General features: G+C 43.5%; 1 protein-coding gene across 2 annotated transcripts in view; it reads left to right on the top strand.

Annotated features, from left to right (window-relative positions):
- The window catches only part of FBXW8 (F-box and WD repeat domain containing 8), a 116,908-nt gene that overhangs the window by 70,963 nt on the left and 21,832 nt on the right, over window positions 1-24,113 (top strand). For both annotated transcript variants that reach the window (XM_036115858.2, XM_036115859.2), the window contains exons 6-7: window positions 6,456-6,652; window positions 10,296-10,502. In XM_036115858.2, coding sequence (XP_035971751.1) covers window positions 6,456-6,652; window positions 10,296-10,502 — 404 coding nt within the window. The remainder of the gene's footprint in view (window positions 1-6,455; window positions 6,653-10,295; window positions 10,503-24,113) is intronic.

Genomic DNA, 24,113 nt, shown 5'->3' with positions numbered 1-24,113 from the left:
GCAAGACCAACTATATGCTGTCTACAAGAAACTCATTTCATATATGAAGACACATGGCAAAGAGAAAGGACAGAAAAATATATGCTGTGCTAATAACACTGATCAGAAGAAAGCTGGAGTGCCTGTATCCATGCCAGACAAAGTGGATCTCAGAGCAAAGAATGGAAACCATGGCTAAAAAGGGACATTTCATGCAACAAAGGGTCAATTCATCCAGAGGACATAACAACCCTAAGTGTTCATGCGTCTAAAAGTGGTCTCGGAGGACTGTGCCATTGACCGTGACGGTCTAACAGTTTTACACTTCGTAGCTGAAGGAAGTAGAACTGACACAGATGTTGACACTGTATGTGTTCAGAAAAGAATGTGGCCACTGAATTGAGGGAAACCTAGAATATGTTTTCCAGGAAGATCCTTCTTAAGATAGCTCTGTGGAACTCAACCTTGCAGCAAAGGCTATCTTATTGCATATGATTCTGTTGGAATAATGATGCCAACAAAACCGAGTAGTTGATTAATAATGAAAAATGTGTTTATAGATAAACTCCATGTGTGCTTGGAGTGAGCTATGGTTGAGAAACTTCCACATTTGGCAGAATCTAGGCAAGCCTATGTCATTTCCTCATGGAGCTCATAGTTACTTTATGCACTGTAGATGCAGCCGCACATCCTGCATTTTCCCAGCTAAATCCCAGCCCAGCCTCATCACATACCAAGTGGCTCTGGACCAGTTGTTTAACCACTCAGAGCTTCTGCTCTCTTTTGTAAAATGAAGATAATGATGCTCCTTCCAAAATGGAAGTGAGCATTCAGTGAGAGGAGATAAATGAAAGCGTCTGAATACTCAAAAGCTCTATGCAAATTACAATTTTTATTTCTCATTCCTGTTTACTCTGATGTCTCTGAACAAATGCAAACAAAGGTAATGCAGAAGTATTTGGAGGAGGCACATCTTGGAATATGCCTCTCTATTTAATGGGTAGAGCCATTGGCATTTTCTGCAGCATATCTGTTTCTTCTGAGTCAGAGTGGAAAGAATTTGCCAAAATATTCGCCAGGGGAATGTGTTGTGGAGCCTTTTGTGATCCGCTTATCCCCTGAGTTTATCACAATTCTTAGAAAAGAACACTGTTTTATGTCTGAAGCAACATTTAACTTGAAGAAAGCTCTGCTTTTGTTTGGAATCACCTACTTAGCCTACTGGCAGTTCAAAAATCTTGCAAAGCAGCCCACATGTATTATTTTCTTCTGCCTGTATTTATCTAGTGCTGAATGATGCTTTATCGTAAGATCCTAAGTTCAAAGCATGTGCCATTTACAGACAAAGTACAAGGCAAGAAACAAGAAAGATGGGAAGATGGACTGCAAAGAGAAGAAAAGTGAAAAAGCTTTATCTGTTTTAGATAATAAGAAGTTATGGGAACTAGGACTGGATTTTTGGATGACCAACAGAGGAAATTTGCGTTATTAATAGATTAAATATACTTAACAACATGGCAGGCCCAATAGGACACATAAAAATAAAAGGTAAGGGGCGCCTGGGTGGCTCAGTCGGTTAATCGTCTGCCTTCGGCTCAGGTCATGATCCCAGGGTCCTGGGATCCAGCCCCACATCAGGCTCCCTGCTCCACGGGAAGCCTGCTTCTCCCTCTCCCACTCCCCCTGCTTGTGTTCCCTCTCTTGCTGTGCCTTTCTCTGTCAAATAAATAAAATCTTAAAAAAAAAATAAAAGGTAAAACTCGTTGGTCTATCTCCAGCCTTTTGCGTGGTTTTTCTCCTTTCATCTGTGTGACAGTCCTGTGTAGTAGGTAGTGTTCTCTTCAGTTTTACAGATGAGGAGACAGGCTCACAGCTTCAAGTAACTTGCCCAAGGCCGTCAGCTAGCAAGTGGTAGAGCTGGATTTGAACTCAAATAAGCACAGATTGTGTTATATCTGTACAATTGTTTCTTGGTGAATTTTGAAAAATTAGTGGGAATTGGAGCAGGACATTATCCAGCATGATGCAGACAGTAATTATTTTCTTGGGTAAATCTTTGAGGGAAAGAAGTGGGTAGGAATGATAAAAAGAGATTTTTTAGTGAGAAAAGAATAAATGCATCCCAAATACAGAAAACAGAAAAGTTTATAATTCTTTTTTTTAAGATTGATTTATTTATTTTAGAGCATGAGTGTGAGGAGGGGCAGAGGGAGAGAGAATCTTAAGCAGATTCCCCACTGAGCATGGAGCCCAACACGGGCTCGATCTCCCAACCCTGAGATCATGACCTGAGCCGAAATCAAGTCAGATGCTTAACTGACTGAGCCACCCAGGCACCCCAAAGGTTTATATTTCTTTCTTTAAAAAAAAAAAAAAAGATTTTTATTTATTTATTAGAGAGAGAGCATAAGCCAGGGGAAAGGCAGAGGGAGAAGCAGACTCCCTGCTGAGCAGGGAGCCCAATGTGGAGCCTGAGCCCAGGACCCTGGGATCATGACCTGAGCCGAAGGCAGATGCCTAACCGTTTGAGCCTCCCAGGCACCCTAAAAGTTTATATTTCTGATAGAAAAGTGTAAGTTCCTGAAGATGACTGGTGCTCAGGCTTGAGCGCATATCCCCAGAGTTTCTGTTGCCCCCAAGTCTGCATTTCTAATAAGCACCCCCTCCCCCATGACGCCGCAGCTGCTGCTACTGGCCTGGGGGCACCACACTTGGATATCACCACTCTAGACCATTTGAGGGAGGTGGAGACGTGGCCAGTGTGTGTAAGAGGAATTCATCTGGGTAGCAGCATTCAGGGAGCTGGAGAGAAGGGTGTATAGGTAGAAATCAAGGTTTTTAACAAGCGTGGGGTAGTCAAGCTCATGTTTTACAACGATGTGAAAGAAAGCACCCCTGCTCCCCGTGGCTGGAAGAGGGTGGTATGCGGAAGGATGAAATGCAAGAACCTTGTAGAGTGTAGGCTAATGGTAGTTTTCAGATCTGGCTGGCATCTAGAGCTGTGCCCTGTCTATAACATGCTCAGTAATTGCACGATGTCTCATATCTGTTAGAGTGGCTGTCATCAAAGACAAGTGATGACAAATGCTGGTGAGAATGTGGAGAGAAAGGATCCCCGATGCACTGCTGGTGGGAATGGAAATTGGTGCAGCCATTGTGGGAAACAACATGGAGGTTTCTCAGAAAAATAAAGAACCACCAGATGAGCTAGCAGTTCCACTTCTGGGTATTTGTCCAGAGGAAATGAAATCACTATCCCAAAGAGCTGTCTATACCGCCATGTGCACTGCAGCATTATTCAGAGTACAGAGACATGGGAACAACCTACATGTCTATTGACAGATGGATAAAGAAAATTTGGTATTTATCTACAATGGAATACTATTCAGCCGTAAAAAGAAGGAAATCCTGCTATTTGCAACAGTATGGGTGAACCCTGAGGGCATTATGCTAAGTGAAATAACTCAGAGCAAAAACAAATAGTGTATCCTCTCACTCATGAAATCTAAAAAACAAAAAACAAACTCAGAACAGATTTGTGATTCCTGGGGTGGAGGTAGGGGAAATGGGTAAAGGTGGTCAAAAGGTGTACAAACTTCCAGTTATTAGTAAGCTCTGGGGATCTAATATACAACATGATGACTATCATTAATACTGTATTGTATGTTTGAAAGTTGCTGAGAGTAGATCTTAAAAGTTCTAATAAGAGAAATTTGTTGGGACTTCATCAAGATAAAAAGCTTCTGCACAGCAAAGGAAACGGTCAACAAAATAAAGAGGCAACCCACAGAATGGGAAAAGATATTTACAAATGACACTACAGACAAAGGGCTGATATCCAAGATCTATAAAGAACTTCTCAAACTCAACACTCAAAAAACAAATAACCCAGTCAAAATATGGGCAGAAGACATGAACAGACATTTCTCCAAAGAAGACTAATGGCTAACAGACACATGAAAAAATGTTCATCATCATTAGCCATCAGGGAAATTTAAATCAAAACCACATTGAGATACCATCTTATACCAGTTAGAATGGCAAAAATTGACAAGGCAAGAAACAAATGTTGAAGAGGTTATGGAGAAAGGGGAACCCTCTTACACTGTTGGTGGGAATGGAAGTTGGTACAGCCACTTTGGAAAACAGTGTGGAGGTTCCTCAAAAAATTAAAAATAGAGGGGTGCCTGGGTGGCTCAGTCATTAAGCATCTGCCTTCGGCTCAGGTCATGATCCCAGGGTCCTGGGATTGAGCCCCACATCGGGCTCCCTGCTCAGTGGGAAGCCTGCTTCTCCCTCTCCCACCCCCCCTGCTTGTGTTCCCTCTCTCGCTGTCTCTCTCTGTCAAATAAATAAATAAATTAAATTAAATAAATAAATAAATAAAATCTTTTAAAAAATTAAAAATAGAGCTACCCTATGACCCAGCAATTGCACTACTGGGTATTTACCCCAGAGATACAGATGTAGTGAAAAGAAGGGCCATATGCACCCCAGTGTTCATAGCAGCAGTGTCCACAATAGCCAAACTGTGGAAAGAGCCGAGATGCCCTTCAACAGACGAATGGAAAAGAAGATGTGGTCCACATATACAATGGAATATTACTCAGCCATCAGAAAGGATGAATACCCAACTTTTGCATCCACATGGATGGGACTGGAGGAGATTATGCTAAGTGGAATAAATCAAGCAGAGAAAGTCAATTATCATATGGTTTCACTTATTTGTGGAACATAAGGAATAGGAGGATATTAGGGGAAGGAAGGGAAAAATGAAGGGGGGGCAATCAGAGTGGGAGATGAACCATGAGAGACTGTAGACTCCAAGAAACAAACTGAGGGTTTCAGAGGGGAGGGGGTTGGGGGAATGGATGTGCCCGGTGATGGGTATTAAGGAGGGCACGTGTTGCATGGAGCACTGGGTGTTAGACGCAAACAATGAATCATGGAACACTACATCAAAAACTATTGATGTACTGTATGGTGACTAACATAATAAAAAAAAAATTTGTTAACTATGCGAGGTGATGGATGTTAACTGAACTTTGATCATTTCACAATAAATGCATAAGTCAAATCATGTTGCACAACTTAAACTGATACAATGTTATATGTCAGTTGTATCAATAATACTGGGAAATAATTGTTGTGTGAATGGACAATTAGGAGAATGAATTAAAAGTTACATATGTTAGGGGTGCCTGGGTGGCTCAGTCGGTTAAGCATCTGCCTTTACCTCAGGTCATGATCCCAGGCTCCTGGGATCGAGCCCCACGTCGGGCTCCCTGCTCCTCAGGGAGCCTGCTTCTGCCTCTCCCTCTACCTGCCACTCCCCCTGCTTGTGCTCTCTCTCTGTCAAATAAATAAAAATAAATAAAATCTTTTTAAAAATTTCCATATGTTAGAAATATTCATGGGGAGGCTGGGTAGCTCAGTGTTGGGCTCTGCGCTCAACAGGGAGTCTGCTTGAGATTCTCTCAATCTCTCCCCCTGCTTGCATGTGCGTGCACGTGCTCTCTCTCTCTCCTCTCTAAAATAAATAAAATCTTAAAAAAACATTCAGCAATTGATATATGTCCTCCCATTCTTTTTAAGTCTCTCTCATAAAAACATTTTCTAAAATTTATATTTTTGGTAAAAATAATTTTGGGGAAAATCTTCAGAATATACAAATGATATACAGTAAAATGCCCTCCTACTCTTGTCTTCTTTTTGGTTTCTTTCCTTCAAGGCCAGTGTTAATAAAGTTTCTTGTGTATCCTTCCATACACAGGATAGTCCTCATAAATGTATATGTGTGTAAATTTTTAAAACACAAAAATAGTATAGCATACTATACCACTATTCTGTCCTTTACTCTTTTCATTTAGTAATATATTTTGTTGATCATTTCATACAGCTTATATATAAGGCTGACTCAGTCTTGTCATTTTATTTAAATTCCATACTGTGGTGGGCATTTAGATAGCTTCTAATCTTTTGGCATAATTAAAAACATTACAATGACTGTCCTAAATACATTTGTAATTTGGTAAATATCAAATTGCCTCCAAAGTTGGGTGAATTAGTTTACATCCCCAGCAACAATTTTAGAGCCTATTTCCCCACATCCTCAACAACAAAATATTTTATGAAATGTTTCATCTTTGTCAGTTTGATTGATGAAAAATAATACTCTATGATCATTTTTATTTGTATTTTTCTAATTGTGAGTGAATTTTTGCATTTTTCTTAGGTTTATATGTCAGTCATATTTCTTTTTTCTGTGACCAGGATGCTCATGTCCTTTGCTCACTTCTTAATTGCTTTTTTTCCTTATTGAATCTTAGAAGCTCTTTATTAAGGAAATTGGCCCTTTGTTATATGTGATGCAAACATATGTACCTTTTAGTTTTCTTTATAGTGAACAGTTGTTTTTAAAATTGTCCATTTTAAGTGAATTTACAACTGTTACCTGCATTGGTTTTTTTACATAGGATTTCTTAACATTTGGGATCTAAGGACTGGAAAGTATCCTGTCCATCGTTTTGAGCACGACGCAAGAATACAGGCACTAGCCCTCAGCCGGGAAGACGCAATTGTGGCCACAGCTTCTGCTTTTGATGTTGTGATGTTACGCCCGAATGAGGAGGGATATTGGCAAATCACTGCCGAATTTGAAGTTCAGAAACTGGTAAGCTTTTAAGTCTGGTCACTGTTTTCTCCGTTCTTGGAATCTCTGGGTCTAATATAGACAGAGAGTAATGATGTCGGCAGCTCCCATTCACTCAGGGCTTCCTCTGGGCTTTACATTTCTAAATCTCACCACAGCCTTGCAAAATACATAGTATTCTTTTCCCCATTTGCCAAAAAGCCAATAGAGGCTTAGAGCAGTGAATTGACTTGCCCCAGATCTCAGCGCTAAGAAGCTGTGCTTCAAACCTCAGGGCTGATTTCAAGGCTAGGGTTTCTCATCACTGGGGTCCTCAGCTTCCTTCACATTAATAGGACATTCACCCCTGGAAATCTGAGCTCGGTTTCTGGCCTGTTATATAAGTGAAAATGAATTCAGTGGTATCATCCCAGTCCATATGGGAAGGAAGATTTCCATCCCACACTTTCTTCCACCTAAGATTTTCTCACCTGAAATTAAGAGTAACTCCTGAGTGAAAATAAATTTAAGTCAGTGTTAATTGGGTAGCCATGTTCCAGGATGTCATGCATGAAGCTCGGCCAACCTTTAGAGCTCTTTACATAGAGCCTGTCTCCGAGTCCAGTTATATGTGAGCCTCCATGTTTATATGGCGGGAGATGATTTTGTGGTAAGAAGGAAGAGCTCAAATCTATGCTAAATTTGGATTTAATTTAAACAAACTTGATTTTGACACTAGTGGGAAAGCGAACAGAAAAGCCAGTGTTGAATAATGAATTGATGGTCTGACCTGGAACAGATCCTGTTCTTTTCCCTTTTTCCCCCTGGTGGAAATCTTGTTAGGCTTGAGTAACTAAAAAGCCATGGCATCACCACTTCACCTCCATAAGCTTCTGGTCCCTTTAGTAAGTAATGTCTGCAGTTTGGGTGGTGGTTCCCCAAACTGCCTGACCCTCCTCTTGGAGTTTTATTAGAAAAATGTGGAAATACCATCTTTCTGTTTGTTCTCAAAACTACCATAGTGCTTACTATTTGGTCTCTGCCTAAAGAACATTCTAGACGAGCAATAATTATATGAATTCAGACAGTTACTTAGGATGTGAGTTCCTCTGTAAAGTGTAAATCCTGCCTTGGCAATAAGGTGGCATCCTGGCACAGACTGGAAGCTTTTTGAAGTAGTTTACAGCTCCTGGCAAATGGCACAGCCACAGTCGATCTGAGCCTCTCGGTCTGTCAAAAATCCAACAGGAAAGTGAAATTAAATGGCTAGACTGAGGATGTTGATTTTAGGAAAATAAGAAATGAGTTTCAGAATAGGGGAGAGAGGAAGCAGGCAACCACTGCTGGAGGCACGTGTTGTTATGCTTTTTATGTGTTATTTCTCATCCTGGATGAGGGGTTTCCACAAAATGTGCTGTCACTGAAAAAGGCACCTCCTGGCCCGTGAGAGCTGGGCCTTTTTTTTTTTTTTTTTTAATTTCTTTCAGTACTTTATTTTTTTAAAATTTTTTTTATTGTTATGTTAATCCTCATAATTACATCATTAGTTTTAGATATAGTGTTCCATGATTCATTGTTTGTGCATAACACCCAGTGCTCCATGCAGAACGTGCCCTCCTCAATACCCATCACCAGGCTAACCCATCCTCCCACCCCCCTCCCCTCTAGAACCCTCAGTTTGTTTTTCAGAGTCCATCGTCTCTCATGGTTCTTCTCCCCCTCCGATTTCCCCCCTTCATTCTTCCCCTCCTGCTACATTCTTCTTCTTTTTTTCTTTCTTAACATATATTGCATTATTTGTTTCAGAGGTACAGATCTGAGATTCAACAGTCTTTTACAATTCACAGCGCTTACCAGAGCACATACCCTCCCCAGTGTCCATCACCCAGTCACCCCATCCCTCCCACCCCACCCCCCACTCCAGCAACCCTCAGTTTGTTTCCTGAGATTAAGAATTCCTCATATCAGTGAAGTCATATGATACATGTCTTTCTCTGTTTGACTTATTTCGCTCAGCATAATACCCTCCAGTTCCATCCACGTCGTTGCAAATGGCAAGATCTCATTCCTTTTGATGGCTGCATAATATTCCATTGTATATATATATACCATATCTTCTTTATCCATTCATCTGTTGATGGACATCTTGAGCCGGGCCGTTTTTATCTTCCCCAGATAGGTTCCCTGGATCACAATGGCAGTGTTCCCTGGTTGGTACTACTGGCCTAGAATGTCTATCCTTCGTGATGAGTTCTTGGCTGGGGATGTGGGGCCGCCACTCACACTCTTGGGCCGGAGGATTAGCAGAGTCACCCGGATGTTCACTCTCTCCCAAGCTCCTCTGGACAGTCCTCGGGATGCAGGCTTTTGAACTCATTTGGCTTATTGTCCGGGCAGCGCTGTCCTTTCACACAGTGGTTTTCATAATTACACATCATGGCACACCTTCTGCTTCTGTACTCTCCCATTTCACTTGAGGTGAAAACCTGGCATAAACTGTGCTTGGGAGACATGTGCCACTTAGGGACATAGAAAAGCAAATTATTCCTGAAGGGAGCTCCTCATTCCCGTGCAGATTAGAGAAAGTGGTTGCAATAACGCAGTCAGGAATACTGTGGGGGCCTTTCTACTCTCGATAACCTTGAAGCCAGCAGAGGACAGATACCTCAGGTACTTTTAGCCTTTTAGCAACACATTTTTGGTATTTGCACAAATGTTAAAATGTGAATGGTGCTAATTTGGAACTGAGTGGTTAAAAAAAAAAAAAACCTCTAATTTTTTGAATAGTTATTATACCCTCATGGTTCAGAATTTAAAAGATACAATAAGGTTTACAGGGAGAAATCTCTCTTCCACCCCATCAAAGAATTCTGTTCCCTTTTTGAAGGCAGCCATCGTTAGCAGATTTATACTTGCATAAGCCACATATGTCCCATGGTCCCCCTGGCCCCCCTTCACGCACAGTAGCACTCTGTGAATCCTGTTACCTTGCTTCCTTGCTTTTCTTCCCCCAAATGTATCCTGGATATGATTCCATTTGTATCAGTTTATAAAAAATGCTTCATGCTTTTTTTCCCGTGGCTGCGTAGTATTCCAATGCATAGATCTACTGTTAATTAGTCCCTTCGTAAGGCATGTTTAGGTTTTTCCAGTTTTTAGCTAAGACAGCATAGTGCTACAGTAAATAACCTTGTACACAGTTGTTCTGCATGTGTGTGAGTTTACTTGTAAGTAAATCTCTAGGGCTAACTTGCTGGTTCAGAGCGTATGTGCATTTGACATTGTGGTAAGTATTGCCAGATGTCCCTCTAGAGAGATTGGACTAGATTACATCCCACCAACCATAAGTGGGATCCGCAAGTATGGTTGTCCCCCCTCCACCTCCAGACCAGTGTCCTATCAGGCTAATTGATCTTTGCTGATATGACTGGTGAAAATGGTATCTAGGTGAATTTTTACTTCATATTTCTCTTATCGGGAATGTATCATGTTTCTTTTACAAAGAGCAACTTTTTATTAGTGTAAGAACTGTGTTCTCATTTCCTGTGAACTGTGACCCTTTGCCCATTTTTTCTGTTAGGTTGCTGGTCTTATGGACGTATAGGAGGAATTGTGTATTTTTGACCAAGTCAGGATGAACCATAGGTGAGACCTGATGGACTACGTAACTCTTATCTTTTCACAGGTTGACTACCTTGAAATAGTTCCAGATACTGGAAGGTACCCTGTGGCAGTGGCCACGGCTGGAGATCTGGTATACCTGCTAAAAGCCGAAGACTCTGCCAGAACCCTCCATTATGTCTACGGCCAGCCCGTCACGTGTCTGGATGTCTCAGCCAGCCAGGCTGCTTTCGGTGTGAAGAGTCTAGGATGGGTATACGAAGGAAACAAGGTACAAAAATAGCAAGATGTATAAGGAACAAAAAAGAACATCGATTTTTATTTTTTAGAAGGCAATTAAAAAATTAAAGCTGATATGTTTTTTAAGGTGTATTCAGGCAATATATATTCAGCATGGTATAAAAAGAAACCTCAAGCACTTCTGAAGGATATAAAATGAAAAGTAATAACGCAGTTTTGGTTTCTCCTCCCTTTCCCCAGCCTCACTCCACAGAAGAAACTATTAAACAGTTTTTAGGTATCCATCTAGAAAAATTTAATGCATTTATAGGTACGTTTATACATTTAAAAATGAGATCATAGTATACATACTGTTCTGTACTCAACATTTTTGTTCAGTAATATACCTTGGAGAGCATTCCATGTCAGTACGTAGGATTCCAGCATATGCTTCCGACCCACAGTCTGTTTATCCAGCCCCCTCACTGGTGGGCAGTTCGGTCGTTTTCACTGTTTGGGCTATTACAAACCACGCTACAATGTGTATTGCAACTTCTGAAAGTCCTTGTGTAGTAGATCTCTAGGATAAATTCCTAGCAGTTATGTTGCTTGGTCAGAGGGTATGTGCACTTAAGATGGTGATGGACATTGCCAAATTACCCTCTAAAAGGGTTGCAGCAAAATTTCTCACCAGTAGTGCATAAAAGTGCCTTCTGATCATCTTTGAGTCAGAATTAAGGAGACAAGTTTTTAACTGAAACTCCTTCCATGATGACTAAATTTTATCACTACCTAACATTTTACTATCCTGACTATAGGCCAGGTACTTAGTCTTAAAGCTGATTTATCTCTTTCTCTGCCAGTGAAATCAGGGGAGAAAGGGATCAAGTTTTGTTTTGTTCTGTTTTTCTCCAATTTGCCTGCTCTTGACCCTGCTGGCAGTGGGTACAGTCCTTGGGAAGGAGCTTCCCTGAGCCAGCAACCCCTCTGATGATGCTTCTCCTTCTGGAAGGAGGCCTTCTTCCACAGAGCAGCATTGCGACCTGGAGAAGAGCCAGGCTCTGGATGCACACAGCCCGAGTTTCAGGCCCAACTCAGCAGTAACCTACCGCCCTGTGTGACCTTAAGCAGGTTGCTTAACCCTTCTGTGCCTCAGTTTTCTCATTGGTAAAAGGGAGTTCCGAATAGTACCTACTTCATAAAACTGTAGGGTTCGATGAAAGCCTGTCTGTAAAGCTTGTAGGCATAGTGCCTGGCACGGGAGCGTTACCATCATGGCGCTTCCTGTTCATTTCCTCCACTCATAGTTTAAGTCTGGCCTCTGGTTGTGATTTTTACATCTTGTTTCCCCTGTGTATAGTCCCCTCTAAGATCAAATCTCATTCATCAAGGTGTTCACTGGTTTTGCAACTTAGTAAATGTGCAAAGAACTGAAGCATCCCGGATTGCAGTGACTTACTCTTCGTTCGGGAAGATGCATAAAGCAGTCAAAAATACATGTGGCTTTTTGCAACCTCACTGTGACAATGGACTCCGTTTGTGCTCTAGTTAGCCTGTTTTGTGGAAGCACATTCAGCACAGCTTAGCTGGAAAGATAGACTTAGGATGATACAACTCCTGTGTTGTGCCTTCCTGGGAGGTGGGGGAGGGGAGAGCAGTTGGTTTCCTAAGGCAGTTTCCGTTCTCAGGCTTTGAAAAAACCTTCTTTTCTGGTCCCTGGTGAGCTCATTTGTTGAGAGAAGAGAGACCTTTTTGCTGTCTAAGTTTTCATCCATCATACTTTCATGTTTTGGTTATCTCCTTCATGTCTCAAGTTCTCAGTGTAGTGAGGTGATAGTTATATTTAGCACTAGCCTGGCTTAAATTTGTCCTATTTTAATAAATTTTTCATAGGCAGGTCCTCTTTCTCTTTGACTTACCTGAGTGGATGTATTTGAGAAACCAGTCAAGGGATAGTTCAGCACAAAATTAGACTGGGTGCATCCTTTGGATATTGACTCAAGGAAGTGCTGTTTTGGATGTCTCGGGTTTTCCAACCCAATTAAAAGCACTAATTAGGGGCACCTGCGTGGCTCAGTCGAGCATCTGCCTTCGGCTCGGGTCAGGATCCCAGGATCCTGGGATCAGCCCCATATCAGGCTTCCTGCTCAGCGGGGAGCCTGCTTCTCCTTCTCCTCCCCGCTTGTGTGCTCGCTCACTTTCTCTCACTCTCTCTTGCTATCTCTGTTACTATCTCTGTCTCTCTCTCAAATAAATAAATAAATCTAAAAAAATAAAATAAAAGCACTAATTATTAGAATCGGCTGATTAACCCACTGATTTTATGAAAATTCACTTTTAAAAGTTTATAGTCCCTCAAATAAGTCATTACCTGGTATTTTTCATTGGTGTTTTAGAATGAAGAGTGGAAGTTAATTTGCTACAAGAATGTGTTTCACGATCTCTTTGAATCTGATGGTACCATTAGTCATCCAAATATTTTGTGAGTGTAACTCCAAACCCTCCAACACTTGTGCGGGTAGATGGCTGGTGGTTGTTAGTAGTGCGGTAATAACTTTGCATTGAGATGTTTCTCCAACATGAATGCCACCCACTGAAACGTGAGGGAGGCCAAGCTATGTCTGTGAAACTTTCCTCAGTTTTGAGGAGGCAGCACTTTCCATCTGATTGTGTTCAATGGATTCTCTGCTTGTTTGAGAAAAACCTGCATTGTTAGGAAATGTAATTGTCCCGTAACATTTCTGGGTGAATTAAGCCACGTCATGGGTGGCTCTAAGATTTTAGTATCATCCTGCTGTCCTATAATGTAATACCATAATTCCCAAACAGTCTCACGTGCGGTGCTCAGCGTCACTGTGCTGGTGAATACCATGTTTTGGCTCTATCTGCTTTGGCCCGGCAGCACGTGGCCCAGCACGTTTTATTAGGTTAGTGTGAGACTATTAGCAGGAGAGTTTGCCGGCAGCTATATACACGTGGGGCTTTGTGTCTGTGCCTCTGGCCTGTGTATTTAGGATTCAGATGAAGAAGGCTTTATGAGAACAGAGAGTTTGGTTTATCTTCATTTGTACTGATACAGAACTGAGGTTTAGTTATAATCCGTTATTGATTAACTGTGATCAAAGCAGATGGTGAAGTCCAAATGTTGATACAGAATTTGAGTCAGCAACCAGAATTTCCGCAGCCTGTAGAAGTATTCCAGCGGGTTGTTTGTGTTCAGTTGGAGAGCATCCCTGCGCCGTATGATGATCACATTAACATTGTATAGGCACCACAGCTCTCGGAGCATCAGATAATGATGCTTTCACATCCATCCGTTCAGACATCCAGCTAGCCAGCCGGACACACGCTGGGCGCAGAGAGTTACAGAACACCAGTTGCGTTCCTGGCATTGGAGTGTTACAACAGCATTCTGCACAGGCTTCAGCAAATTGGCACTTCTAGAACCTAGCCCTGTTAATATACACGGTCTCCTAAGGAAGTGAAACCAAGGAACATAGCACAAATGTATTTAATCTCAGGGCACCTGGGTGGTTCAGTTGGTTGAGCATCCGACTCTTGATTTCCGCTCAGGTCATGAACTCAGGGTTGTGAGATCAAGCCCCGCATCAGGCTCCATGCTGGGCATGGAGCCTGCTTATTCTCTCTCTCTCTGCCCCTCCCCTACCTCACATGTGGATGCATGCTTTCTCTCTCCCTCTCTCTCTCTCTCTTTCTCTCAAAAAAGGAAAGAAATGTATTTAGTCTTAAGAAAAGGCTTGTAAATACAGCTGGTGGTTCAGCTGTTTCCAGCTCAGGAAGGATCAGAGAAAAGCTCTGGTACCTCTTGGTTTGCCTGTGTGCAGGGATCCCCAGGCTTACACGCTCCAGAGTTTTAATATTGCCTTCTTGGGCTCTTGGCTTCAGTGGCACAAATGACCTGAAAGGTGGCCATTGCTAAGTGGCATGTGATGGTGAGGGAAAGCAAATGTAATTGCAATTACTCTGGTCTCCATTGTGCCGCAATGCAGAAATCCATGTCAACTCTGTTACCAACCCTCTAAAATGTGTTTTTATGTCTCACATTTCCTGAATCTGTCAAAAACACTTCATCCATGAAAATGGTATTTATGATACTGTATTATCTTTATTAATTCTTTTGCTGCTTGAATTAAATTTTGCTCTCAGAGGTAGAGAGAAGATAGAATTGCCTCATTTAAGGGCATTATGTTGATGATGAGTCTCATGCCTCATAAAGGAAAGAGAGAGACCCACTTAGGGCTCTTAGCATCATTCTATGTATTTGGACATATTTCCTAATTTAGTTCTGAAGTACTTGGCATTCGATGGCAGATCGTATTAAGCAGCACGCGGCGTGCATCCTAATCAGGGGGATGTGAGTGAAGTAATCCAGAAGGCTGGAATGTGTTTGACAAGGACGCTTGCTCGGCGCTGCTGCCTCAGCTTACATCACGCTGGACAGTAATTGCTAACGTCTCCTATGATAATCATTCCCTAAACATGAACGTGAAAGGACTCTGGATTGGCGGCTTGCGCTCATCACGAGTTGAAATATCAGTCAGAGAGAGCCTTTGGAATCAGAAACGCAGCACCTGTGAGTTTGGGCCCCGCTCTCCCATACCTACACTAGAATATGAAATCCATCTTTTGCTCAAGGTTCTATTCCAGAGAACAAAAACTTGGTATTTTACAAGCAGGATGACTAATTTAGAATTGAAAGTTCACAAAGTAAATGGCTAATTTCACTCTCATCTTAAAACCTTTAAAAATTTTTATATATACTTTGTTCTTGGAGAAATTTAGGAAAATAGCTCTTGGAGACCAGTTTTCTTGGGTTATTGAGTGATGTGGACTACCAAAAAGATCCATTTTTGCTGTTGAGATTGCTGCCATTGTTAGTGACTCCTTATTAAACACACGCTGTATGCTAGATTTCTTTTTCTTTTTTTTTTTTAGATTTATTTAAGAGAGCGTGCACACACACGTGCGATTTGGGGGGAGGGGCAGAGGGAGAGGGAGAAAATCTCAAGCAGACCCCCGGCTGAGCATGGAACCCGATGCAGGGCTTGATCTCTTGACCTTGACATCGTGACCTGAGCCAAAACCAAGAATTGGACACGTGACTGAGCCCCCCAGACACCCCCGTGTGCTAGATTTCTGACTAACTGGAAACCGAGATGAATCAAACATGACCTCTGCGTGGGGCTTGCCGTCTTGTGGGCCTTACCAGCAACTTAGCAACACAAAAGTGGTTTTCTCGCCATCAAGATGGACCTGAGGCCCTGTGGAGGCCTTCTTACTGAAGTTGCTGAATGTCAGAGCAATGAAAAGTTATACAGATAAACAGATGATGATGGAACATTCAAATGCTTTTCGTATGCGTTTTAGCCCTGAAATGGTATCAGGAGGTGAGATAATGGTTCTGTATTGTTAATGAATAATAATAAGTTCTCACGTGTTATGGAAGTCCTGAAGGAACTTCCATGGCTCTAGGGTTTCTCAGGGCATGGAACCTCTGACTTTGGAGACTTTTTGGGACCCCACCACCTCTGATATCCTGTGCAGTCATGGTGGGTGACTCCGCAAAAAGCATTTCGTGGAATACTGCTGCTGCTCATGGAAGCTAAGAGGGCTGTAGGGTCTCTAGTGGTCCTGAACCACTCCTGAGAGGGTGTGATGAAGCCAGAGGAAGGAAATAGAGGGGAGAGTGTTTTCAGCTCCAGTCAAGTAGTGGGAGAACCACTGGGGACTCAGCAAGGTTCTGGAGTCAGATAAACCTTAGATGGGTCACTTGCATGCCTCAGGCTCCCCATTTGGAAAGGGAGAAGACCTGGGAAAAGCAGGTAATGGGCTTTGCATGGGGCTGGTGCTCAGCACTTGCAGGTTCCTCTTTCACCTCCCCACCGCCTAGCTTTAAATCAGTTGGGAGTTCATCAGGAAAGCCTGGGTAGGGGGCAAGCCGAGGCAGAGGCAGCAGGCCTGAAGGGGAGGAAGTTTGGGGGGGGCGCGGGGGAGCAGCATTGGGTTATGCAGGCTGGAACACAGGGAGTAGTGCGGGCAGGGCTAAAGCCATGCTTGCAGTGATAGCAATCTGTGGTGCTTCACGAGATTCATTTTCCTGAGAATTGTTTTGGATTAATACATTTAGAACAGATAAGGGATGGATCAATTTAGCTGCTTGCAGAACTAATGGAGTAAGTTAATGTGAATGCTGAGTCACTTTGTGTCAAAGCCTCTGACACACGAAGCCTTATTGGAGAGGGCTGGCACTGTGTCTTATAAACATCTTTTGTCTTCACTCACATTTGCATGATTTTTGTATACCAACGACATTTGTGTCATTTTCCAATTTTTAAAAACATGGACCAGTATTCTTGAAGCTCTGAGCAAGATTACAAGATGATTACACTGAAGTATATGATGATCATTGCCTTTCTTCTCTTTTGCCTCTTGAATTAGCTTAGAATTTTATTTAGGGCCCATTTTCCCCCTCTCTTTTTTAATCGAAGTATAGCTGACATACAATGTTACTAGTTTCAGGTGTATAACCTAGTGCTTTGACTGTTCTATACATTGTGCTGTGCCCACCATGGTACGTACAGTCACCATCTGTCCCCATAAAATGTTATTACAATATTACTGACTATATTCCCTGTGCTGTACTTTTCATTCCCATGACTTATTTATAACTGGAAGTTTGTATCTCTTAATCCCCTTCACCTGTCCAAAGAAGATTTACGGATGACCTGTTAATAGGGCCTAATTTTTCTAATGGCTTTCTTGATTATTTATGTGGAATTTCCATCCTGGTTTACCATTCCACACCCATGGAAGAGTGTGAACTTGGAGTTGACCTTTGTGTTTGTTTCACCTCACAAATAGGTATGGCTTTGGTGAGTCCTGGAGTCAGTATGACCCAAGCAGCAATTAGGTTTTGTTAGGGTTAAAAATTAGCTTGCTTTGGGGCACCTGAGTGGCTCAGTCATTAAGCATGTCGCTCAGGTCATGATCCCAGGGTCCTGGGATCGAACCCTGCGTCGGGCTCCCTGCTCAGCGGGAAGCCTGCTTCTCCCTCTCCCACTCCCCCTGCTTGTGTTCTCTCGCTGTGTCTCTCTCTTTCAAATAAATAAAAATCAAAAAAAAAAAAATTACCTTGCTTTTCAATTGATAAAGATCAAGGAGGGGCCTATGGGAGTGTTTGTCTTTGCTCTAGAAGTAAAAACAGTAACACTATAGAATCAGAGGCATGCTCTAGTATATAGATGTCTGGACCTGTGAAACACATGGATAGTTTGGTGGAGAGCAGGAGAAAGAAAGCACACAGAAAATGACCTGTGTGAGTGAAATTTCAGGATATTTAAGACATTTTATTGTTTTCAAATACACATAGCAGCTTAGACTAACAATATTATAAGTTAGAGAACTTTGCTTTTTATTCAATACATAGATGGAATATGATTTATTCATTTACTCAGCACTCCAGTTTCAATGAGGCATCACGTTAGGTGGGTTAATAATTATAAATTATTGAGTTGCTTATGAGTCCTAATGGACGCAAAGTTACTCATTTAAGCATTCTCTCTGTGTGTTATTAATTTGCACGGTAAAGGAAGACTCCAGCTCAGTCCAAGTTTGAGCGATCATATTCCAAATTAAGGAATTTGAGATGAGTAATGAGGTTTACAGTGTGTCACAGTAAGGCCAGGAATCCAACAGAGTGCCCCTCACCAAATGTCCAGGGTCGCTAGAACCCGGGAATAGGTTAGGTTACATGACAAAGGGGAGTGAAGGTGGGAGAAGGAAGTAATGTTGCCAATTTCCTGACCTTAAAATAGGGAGATTGTCCTGGATTATCTGGGTGAGCCCTGTGTAATTGCAAGGGTCCTTAAAAGTAGAAGAGGGAGGGAGGAGGGGAGGCCAGGGTGGTGTCATGTGAGAAGGTCCTGACTCCCTGTTGATGGCTGGGAGACGGAGGGAAGGGGTCCAAGAGCCGGGGAACGCAGGCATCTTCTAGAAGCCGGAAAAGGCAAGGAAACGGATTCTTCCCTTAGCTGAGAACACAGCCGACACCTGGCTGTTAGCCAGTGAGACCCACAGTAGGTCTCCATCCTACAGCATTGTAAGATGGTAACGATTTGTTTCAGAACAAAAACAAAAATAAAAGGAGGCCAGGAATTGTCTGAACTGCAGGGCATGCAGAAAGCAGCTCTGCTGGGACCTGGGCCCCAGCCTCTGCTCACCTCTCCTGCCCCAGAAACGTTCACTGATAGAGGACCAACTGACTGGACCTGGACCAAATTCAATACCCAGACCCTTTGGATCTTTCTAGGTTAGGCCCTCTGGTTCAGGCTCCATCTACTCCCCTGGGTGGCCTCATTGCACTGCGGTGTTTCCTTGGGGTGTGAACTCTTATGTTCACAAAAATGAAGTGAAAATAATTGCTCCCCAGTCCCCCCTCCCTCACTGGTCCCTGCTCTTTCCCCACCTCTGCGCTCTTATACCACCTGTCGCATACCTCCTCAGGGTCCCGTCGGGCTTTACCAGAGCAGTGTATGCGTGCTGAGGACTGTGGGTAAGGCCCTGGTGCCGGCCGTCAGCCTTTTCAGCTGATTTTCAGCTTTCGGTGATACGTTTGCAGAATAAGTATAATCATTTCATTGGGCTGAACGCTCTGACGAGGAACATTTCCTATTGGTTTTATGTACCCCCTTCAGCAGTTCTTTGTGGTCGCATCTCTGTTCCTTATTCTAGCACTAGGACATTGTCTAGAGAGAGCCCTGCAGCAAAGCAGAGAGCCCTATTCTGCTCACTCCACAGAGCAGACCTGCCTGCCTTTATTATTTCCAGCATCTACGGATGTAGGGTTGAGGGAGCGGGAGAGAGATTAGGATTACGTCTGCCTGCATTTTCACCCGAGCGTACTGTTGTTCTCTGGGTTCTTTTCAGGTTTAGGTCACAATAGGTGTTGGTTTGGCCTCGCTCTGGTCCTTTGTAGACATCTGCCCACACCACAAAGCCCCCACGTTTGGCACAGACCGTGGTGATTGGCACTGCCTTCCCAGGCAGAGTCCAGTCCTGGAACAGCGGGGGTTGCAGGTGCATTGGCACGTGTGGTGGGGAGCGCACGCGGGCCTTGCCTACCCAGCGCCTGGCGACACTCGGCAACACCGTCCCATCCCTGAAATATCTTGGCCTTGTGGGCTTGTCACTCCAATTAAAACTTGAACATGAAAGCAGCCCAGGCTGCTGCTCCCATTGTGCTGCCTTTGAGTGTGGCCTGTGCCAGCAGCACGTTATGGAGACGGTGGAGGGGGTGCTGCCCCTCAGGGGTCTGCGCTCAGGCCGGGGGTCCGTTCCTTCAAGCCTCGCACCGTGCTGCTTACTGCTGCTAAGTGCACCTGGGAGGCAAGTTTCTGTTTGCCAACAGAGAGTCACCTTTGGGATGGCGGGGACAGTCATTGTGCACATGTTCACAGATTTGCCGTGTTACCAAGCCTCCCGCTCTGACTTCTCTCTGGCCAGGACTTACAAAATAGTCTCTCTGGCTGATTGTCAAAAATTACATCATATCGGAGTAAACTGCTTTTAAATCAGCCATCCATTATTCATGTATATTAACTGCTTTTTTATTTTTTTATTGGCTGTTTTGTGTATGATTTACTCTTTTCTCACTAGGCCCCCCCTTCTCCCCAATTGTCTGTCTTTCTCATCGTTTTTTTTAAATCTTAGCTCATCTGTGAATTTATAGAGGCTGTTCACTTAGCTTTGTATGCGAACATGAATATGCAGACCCTGCATTTTTTGTAGTGAAAATTTTAACCACATTTTTGTGGGTCATATTTATGTTGGGTCAGAAAGGCAACTTGGGTCGTTTACGTGAGTAAATTCTACCCCAAAGACTGAGAAGTCTTTTTCTTTTGTGTCTTTTTTTTTTAATGGGTATTACTAGTCTTGCACTTCAAGATCTGTACTGAATGAAACTGTACCTCCCACTTCTGAAACAGCTGAATATGTCACCACGAGGGCAAAAGCAAATGGACTTAACGTGTTCATTTGTCCGCGTGCAGCAGGTCTCTCCTGTGGGCCGGTGTGCCGTGGGCCTGTGATCGACAGACAGGCAGAGATGTGTAGCCCTTACTCATTCTTTCATCAAATACATATTGAGTCCCTCCTTTGTGCCAAACACAGCACAGGTCTCCAGGAAGTATCTGTCCACTGCAGACCGTAGTGCTGGAGGGTCCCCTGGGCACCTGGCATCTGGGTGGTCGTGGTGCATTGCCCTGATCCATGGCACTCGTCTGTTTGGAAGGACTGGATGCAGTCTGTTCTACTTACGTAACCCCAAATCGGCACTGTTGTCGTAGATAGTCAGTATTTGCATACTTTTAAGCACATTTACCTGAATCTTGGCTCACTGTTCCTTCCAGCATCTCAGGCTTTCTTTTCTGGACTAATTTTCCATCTTCCAAAAGTATATTCTTTAGAAGTTCCTTTAGTTGAGGGTCTCTTAGGCACAGGACTTCTCTGTGTTTTTATCCCAAGAACCTGTTTCACCTCAGTCTGAGGTAGTTTTGCTGGTCCTTTCTAACTGTAGGCTGACAGTTCTTTTCTCTCAGCCCTTTGAAGAGATTATGGGTTTTGACCCCACTGGGGCCACCGAGCGCTTGGCTGTCAGTCTAATGGCCTTTGCTCTCAGGACTCTTTCTCTGCTTTTGTCTGCTTTGAAGATCTTTTCCTTACTTGTGTCTGGTTTCTCTCTGATGTCTGTAAGTGTGCACGTACTTTTATTTTTCCCGTTTGGGATTTCTGTGCTGCTCTCCTTCCAGTTGTAGAACATTCTGAGCCCTTGTCAGAATTTTCGTCTCCCTCATCCTGTCTGTTCTTCCTGTCTGGAAGTCAGGGTGGATGTATATTGGACCAGCTTGTTCTCCTCTGTGCTATTCACTGCTCACTCACACTTTCCGCCTCTGCCTGTCCATGTTGTGTTCTGAATGATGTCTTCAACTCTATCTTCGGTTCATAGAATTCTCTTGGACTCTAATTAGTGGTTTAACTTATCCATTGCCTTTTTAATTTCTAGAAATTCCATTGGTTTTGTTTTTCCCGAGGCTGCTTTGCTGCTTTTGATCCCTCACCCTCTTTTATTTCTATAAACATTTTCAGCATACATTTTTTGTTTTATTTAATAAATATCTGATATCCTTGGAAGTCTGATTACTCTGTTAGTTTTCTACCTCTCATTTATGATTTGTTTCTTTCTGTATTTGGGATTTTTTTTTTTATTATGAGCTCATATTTGGCTGACCTTGATTTGTAGGTTTCCTAAGGGGTTGTGAGAGGGTCTTCCTCCTGAGAAGACTCTGCCAGGTACCAGGAGACAAGTTACCAACCTGAAAATACTTTAATTACTAGGCATGAGGATTTTTGGCCTGGCAGGTAGTACAAATTCAGAGTCTGAGCCTGGGTGAGGGCAGACCCAGAGCCCACATTTTCCATCCTGAGCTGAACCTGAGGCAGACAGGTTTCCAGGTAGGCTCTCTGTGCCAGTGGATTGGCTTTTTCCCCGGTTTGCTTTTTACTGAGTGTACCTATCCATACAACGGCCCCAGCTGTAAGCAGACATCTCGGTTCTGGTGTCCCATTTGGTGCTGGCTGGAAACTCTGCCCCCTCTTTCCCCAGTTCTAGGCTCCTGACGTTGGCAGACGTCCTCAGAGCAGCCCCTGACATGAGTGCCGCTTCCTTTTCTGGTTTTAGTGCCCTCTTCATTTTTGGCTCCTCAGAATTTCTCGGATTTCTTAGGAGTTAAACAGAATGTCTGAAGAATGTTTAATAGACTGAAACTTATCCAGCATTTTCAGTGTTTGTAAACAGGAGGGTTTTCCACATATTCTAGCCTGCTGTGTTGTCAGGGTAGAACCTCAGCCTGGATACAGTTAGGGTGTTCTAGAATCTGGATATTCTGGAGGGAGATCTGTGGAACCTCCTATTGTGAGCAGGATGAAGTGATTCTTTGTATAGGCCAGTAGCAAAATTAGGCATCCCGAAATGGGAGAATGTGTCAAGCAAAAAAAGGCGTCTCTGGGTATTTATTATGAACCAGACTGTGGTGAGCTCTGGGTTTGCCGGATACCACGTACCAATCAGTTAATCTCCAAGCACATGCTGGGTCCTTGATCAGTGCTGCGGGAATGAACGATAGGATTTCGGCCCCAAGGAACTTCGAGCCTAAGTTTGAGCAGTATTTTACAGCACGTGGCGTGGTGCTTGGTCACAGAGCCTCAGGTGGCCTGCCCAAAGCAGTCTCCAGTGTTTGAGCACACAGGTCTGGGAAAAAAGAAGCTGATGCACAGTTCAAGATGGCCCCTTGGGAACATCGGCTGAAGTGTGTAGCCAGTAAATACCTTCAATACTGACAAGAGGGGAACTTGTCAAATTGAACTCTGCCAAGGGCACAGAGAGAGCACGAAATAAGCTTCATTGGCATGGAAGAGGAGAGAACATGAGGGTTATTTGTTTTACTCTCTAGAATTTGGCTTCTTACCATGACTGTCCCCCTCAGAAGAGCAAAGTATGTGTGGTAGTGATGGGGGTGGCTTCTGAGGGAATCAAGAAAGAAAGTAGGTAGATTTTGTCATCTCCAAGGATTTCAGATATCCTCTCCCACACCATGCCTTTTATCTTTGACTCTCTCAGCCCAGCATCTCCCAACCTTGAGCTCTCTTTTTCACTTCCCATTTTTAAAATGGCAGCAGACAAGTGTTCTTTAAACCAGCGTGCTTTTTAATTTTTTAATTTTATTTTTTTTATTTATTTTTAAGATTTTATTTATTAGAGAGAGCACGTGCACAAGCAGAGGGAGTGGCAGGCAGAGGGAGAAGCAGGCTCCCCGTTGAGCCAGGAGCCCAATGCGGGACTCGATCCCAGGACCCTAAGATCATGACCTGAGCCAAAGGCAGATGCTTAACCGACTGAGCTACCCAGGTGTCCCCCACTGTGCTTTTTTAAATGCCACCATCTTGTAAGGAAGCCTTCTGACCACTCCTCACTCCTTTGGAAAGGCGGTGCTGGGGTCCTGAGGAGGTGAGCCAGTTGCTCAGGTTGTTGGTGTGATGACTATGGCAGATAAGAGGAGTATGAGGAGGACTTACTGTTTGGGTAAGTTTAAAATCAAAACAGAAAACAGAAATGGAGCTCCTTTCTTCATTCATCAGTACATGACCAAAAGTCTGGGACTGCAAGGCTCTACAATCTCTTCATAGTGATTTCTGTATGCAACTGGGTCCTGTTTCATTATGAAGGTAATAGCAGTCCCAGATTAGGAAGCATTTGCAGTGCGATACTCAGTTCTCACTGGGTGGGCGAAGGACCTCACCCCACTGCAGGGACAGTAGCCGTTTCTTAGCTCTTTCCTTCATGCTTTGGTTGGAAAGCCAGTCCTGGGCACACACCATATTCTGGGTCACACCTGGAAGGTACAGGGCCTACCTGCACCAGGGCATCCCAGATGTTGGCCCTGGGGCTGCCACCTCCTTCCTGACTGTAACCCTGCCGCCCCTGCCATTACAACACCAGATGCAGGGACATGGCTGTAAGGTGGGTCTCCTCAGAGAGGCAAGTCCCATGTATGGAGAGCAGGACAGCTGGGGGCCGTGCGGCAGCTGG

This window comes from Halichoerus grypus, chromosome 13, assembly GCF_964656455.1.
Source record: "Halichoerus grypus chromosome 13, mHalGry1.hap1.1, whole genome shotgun sequence".
Taxonomy (NCBI): domain Eukaryota; kingdom Metazoa; phylum Chordata; class Mammalia; order Carnivora; family Phocidae; genus Halichoerus; species Halichoerus grypus.
This window is presented reverse-complemented; position numbering and strand designations above follow the sequence as displayed.